The sequence below is a fragment of the Merops nubicus genome, unplaced genomic scaffold, assembly GCF_000691845.1.
Source record: "Merops nubicus isolate BGI_N331 unplaced genomic scaffold, ASM69184v1 scaffold19613, whole genome shotgun sequence".
NCBI lineage: Eukaryota > Metazoa > Chordata > Aves > Coraciiformes > Meropidae > Merops > Merops nubicus.
This window is the reverse complement of record NW_008597108.1, coordinates 1-4,464: the sequence shown is the minus strand read 5'-3', so window position 1 is coordinate 4,464 and position 4,464 is coordinate 1. Positions and strand designations below refer to the sequence as shown.

Genomic DNA, 4,464 nt, shown 5'->3' with positions numbered 1-4,464 from the left:
CACCACCCTTTGGGTTCCAGGGTCTCTGTCTCAGAGTGTTTGCTTTCTGTGCAGAGGCAAGTGGAGACGAGTGTGCGCAGTAAGATCCTGTACCTCATCCAGGCCTGGGCTCACGCCTTCCGCAACGAGCCCAAGTACAAGGTGGTGCAGGACACCTACCAGATCATGAAGGTTGAAGGTGAGGACTCTGGGTGGATGTGGCTGGACAGCTGGCTGAGCAGCTCTGCTCTGGAGGGAGAAGGAATGGGTGTCAGGACCCTGCCTGGTGTTTGTCAAATTTGGACTTAGGATACTGAGCTTCTCCCTGGTGCCCAATACCCCTGAACCTCTTGGAGTAACTGAATCCTGCTGCAGAGAGGGAACAGCCCTTGTGCCAGGCTCAGGGGCTGCCTTGCCCTGGGCCTCCAGCCCAGCCAGAGCGTGGCAGTGAGTGAACCACAGGAGCCACCAAAGTCCTGCAGGAGACTGGCAGCAAACCTGCAGGGCCTTTGGGAAGGCGTTTACACCGGCGTGGTTCCTTCCCCCAGGGTTCGGCGTGGCAGTGAGTGAACCACAGGAGTCACTAAAGTCCTGCAGGAGACTGGCAGCAGACCTGCAGGGCCTTTGGGAAGGTGTTTACACCGGTGTGGTTCCTTCCCCCAGGGTCCTGTTAGTCCTTCCAGGACAGGTCCACGCTCTGCTTTCTGTGTCCATGTAGCACTTTCTTGTCCCAGGGATGGCAGCATCCCTGTGAGGGAAGGGACACGCTGCTGCCTCTGCCTCCTTGTGTGCACCACAGCCTCCACAGGCTGTGGCAAAGACAGCAGCTTGCCACGCTCCTGCCACCCCAGGGGTATGGCCCAAGCCCTGCCTGCCCACACGGTGGCTTTTTGCTCCCTGTGCCAAGTTCAAGATGGTGAGAAATGTGCCTGGTGCAGGGGCCTGCTGTGCTGTGGGTGTGCAGGGGAATCCCGTGGGGTTGTGCCGCACGCTGGAGCGTGGCCGAGAGCTGTGTGTGGGCTGACCCCTGGCCTCCCGTGGGAGGGAGAATGCTGCTGGTGTGTCAGGGGGGTGCTGGCCAGGGCAGGCGTGCTGAGCTGGGCCCCTGTGTCAGAGGAGCCTCTCCCAGCGGGGTGCTGTTGCTTCTCCCACAGGCCACGTGTTCCCGGAGTTCAAGGAGAGCGATGCCATGTTCGCTGCAGAGAGGGTGAGTGCTGGGGGGGGAGGGAGCTGGCACTGCAGGACAGGCCCTGCTCCCCTGACCCCTTCCTGCTAAACCTTCAGCTCTGCTCTTCCTCCATGCCATGCAGGCTGGAGACCTTGCTGGGTACATACAGCTCCCCCCCCATCATGTGGGCAGCTCTGGGGTGCTGTACAGGGGTTTACCCTAAAGACAGAAGGGAGAACTGGCTGGGGCAGGAGATAGTCTTGTTTGGGGGGGGGCGGGAGCTGGCACTGCAGGACAGGCCCTGCTCCCCTGACCCCTTCCTGCTAACCCTTCAGCTCTGCTCTTCCTCCATGCCATGCAGGCTGGAGACCTTGCTGGGCACATACAGCTTCCTCCCCCCCATCATGTGGGCAGCTCTGGGGTGCTGTACAGGGGTTTACCCTAAAGACAGAAGGGAGAACTGGCTGGGACAGGAGTTAGTCTTGCTTTACTGCACGACAGAAACATGGAGTGTGTCCAGAGGAGGCCACAAAAATCAGCCTGGTCTCACAGCACTCAGATAAAAGTGTCAAGGCTGTTCAGCCTGAAGAAGAGAAGGCTCCTGGAGACCTTCTTGTGGCCTTTCAGTACTTCAAAGGGAATGTCAGAAAGCTGGGGACAGACCTTTTTGCAGGGCCTTTTGTGACAGGACAAGGAGTGTTGCTTTTAAACTAAAAGAGAGAGATTTAGATTGGGTAGAACAATGACATTTTTGACACTGAGGCTGACATTTTGAGGGTGGGCCTGAAGAAGAGAAGGCTCCTGGAGACCTTCTTGTGGCCTTTCAGTACTTCAAAGGGAATGTCAGAAAGCTGGGGACAGACCTTTTTGCAGGGCCTTTTGTGACAGGACAAGGAGTGTTGCTTTTAAACTAAAAGAGAGAGATTTAGATTGGGTAGAACAATGACATTTTTGACACTGAGGCTGACATTTTGAGGGTGGTGAGACCCTGACCCACGTTGTCCAGAGGGGTGGTCGCTGCCCCATCCCTGGAACCATTCCAGGTGAGGTTGGCCGGGGCTCTGGGCACCCTGCTCTGGTTGGGGCTGTCCCTGCTCCCTGCAGGGGGTCGGATGAGATGACCTTTAAAGGTCCCTTCCCACCCAAACCAGCCTGCTTCCGTGGTTCTACCCCCTTCCAGCAGCACAGCAGTCTGAACGTGGCAGCAGTGCATTGCTAAAGTGACTGCTGTGCAAACATGTTCCTAGAAAATATCCTGCTGACTGGGAAAGCATCACGGTCTGCGGGAGCATGAGAGGAGATAACTTGTGGGGATAAATGTTTCCTGCGGAGTGGTCAATGCTCCCAGTCTGCCCTGTTCACAACAGCACCTTGCTCAGCTGTGGGAGCTCCTGAAGGGCTCGGTGGAGATGCTCACTGAGGCCCTTCTGCCCTCCTGATGAGATTTTCCTCCACCTGACAGGCCCCAGACTGGGTCGATGCTGAGGAGTGCCACAGGTGTCGGGTGCAGTTCGGCGTCGTGACGAGGAAGGTGGGTGCTGCCCCCACCCCTCTGGGTGCCCTGTCCTGCTCAGCCCCCAGCACTGGCACTCCTGGAGCCCGTGGGGGTGCCAGGCTGGGCTGTGGTCTCTGGCTGCCAGCCGGGATGTGCTGCAGGGGCTGGGGGGTGCCTCGTGGTGAAGGGGCTTCCTGCTGTTGCACTGACGTCTCCCATCCTCCGCAGCATCACTGCAGGGCCTGTGGGCAGATCTTCTGTGGCAAATGTTCCTCCAAGTACTCCACCATCCCCAAGTTTGGGATTGAGAAGGAAGTGAGAGTCTGCGAGCCCTGTTATGAGCACCTCAACAAGTCAGTAGTACCCTTTGTGGTGTGTTTCTTTGCCTGTAACTGCTGGGACCCTGAGGGGGGAGCTTGTGGAGCCGTGCTGCTGCCGAGCAGAGTGAGGGTGCCCTGGCTGCACGGGCTGGGCTGGGCTCCCCTCCTCCTGGGCACAGGGCTCACAGCTGTGGGACGGTGCAGGGGCTGCAGGGCCCAGAGGGGGTGTTCAGTCTGCACCATCACCCCTTTCTGACTGCAGGAAAGCTGAGGGGAAAGCTGCTGCCACCTCTGAACTGCCCCCTGAGTACCTGACCAGCCCCCTCTCACAGCAGTCTCAGGTGAGCAGCTGCCCCGTAGGTGATGTGGTGATCCTGACCTGCTCGTGGATCCCATCACTGACCACCTCGTCTTCTGCCTGCAGCTGCCTCCAAAGCGTGACGAGACAGCTCTGCAAGAGGAGGAAGAGCTCCAGCTGGCTATTGCCTTGTCTCAGTCGGAGGCCGAGGAGAAGGAGAGAATGGTTCGTGTCCTGCTTGGTGCCCAGGAGGGGCATTGCCATGCAGCTTGGGTGTGCTGGGCATCTCCCAGCTGGGTGCAGACAGCTCTAGGCGTGTCCTGGCACAAGAGAGTCGCAGGCCTGTGGAGTGAGGGTGGAAGTGGGGCCAGGCATGTATGGTGTGCCAGTCCCAAGTGGTGGAAGCTGGCTGTGCCCGGGCTGCAAGCCCTGGGGTGCACTGGCCTGTGGGCACTGGTCCTTTGGCTGGGCCTGCTGGCTGCCACTGGGAGCCTCGCCCACCCAGTGTGCCCAGTCTTTCGCTGACTGGGTGATTTGGAGGAGTCTGGATAGACCCCAAGTTGACTGTTTTCCCTCTTTTGCAGAGGCAGAAAACAACCTACTCCATGTACCCAAAGGCTGAGCCAACGCCCGTCACGTCATCGGCTCCCCCGGCCAGCACGCTCTACTCGCCACCCGTGGTATGCCAAGTGCCTGGACACAGAGCACCTCCCCAGCCCAAGCCTGCCCTGCTTGGGTCACGCTCAATCCCTGTGTCAAGAGGAAAGATTTGCCCTGTTCAGTGCCTTGCTCTCTCACGGCACTACGTGCTTTCAGTCTGCATTTGGGTGCCTCTGCTGCAGTGTCTCTGGCTGAAGGGGACAGCTGTCCCTGTCTGCTCTGGCTGCTGCTCAGTGCTGGTGGCTGGGTGTGGCCAGGCCTTAGCAGGACACTGTGTGTGAGCTCTGGGTCTCTGGTGTCTCTGAGCTGGATTTCCCTGTCTGTTTTTTTCCAGAATTCCTCTGCTCCCTTGGCTGAGGACATCGACCCGGAGGTAAGGATCCAGACCTTAGTCCACACACAGGCTCGCTCCCTGTGGGGCTGTGGTGCTCATCCCCCTCCTCCTTCTGCAGCTGGCTCGCTACCTGAACCGCAACTACTGGGAGAAGAAACAGGAGGAGGCTCGCAAGAGCCCCCCGCCCCCGGCACCCCTGTCCCTGATTGA

The 4,464-nt window shown here is 59.1% G+C and overlaps 1 protein-coding gene across 1 annotated transcript; it reads left to right on the top strand.

Annotated features, from left to right (window-relative positions):
- Nucleotides 1–54: 54 nt before the first annotated feature.
- HGS (hepatocyte growth factor-regulated tyrosine kinase substrate) lies at nt 55–4,459 on the top strand (the record flags this gene model as incomplete). Its single annotated transcript, XM_008936615.1, has 9 exons — nt 55–178; nt 1,134–1,186; nt 2,610–2,678; nt 2,871–2,995; nt 3,225–3,303; nt 3,387–3,485; nt 3,845–3,940; nt 4,255–4,293; nt 4,373–4,459. Coding segments are annotated over 9 exons (771 nt in total), but the record flags the coding sequence as incomplete, so codon positions are not given.
- Nucleotides 4,460–4,464: the final 5 nt, after the last annotated feature.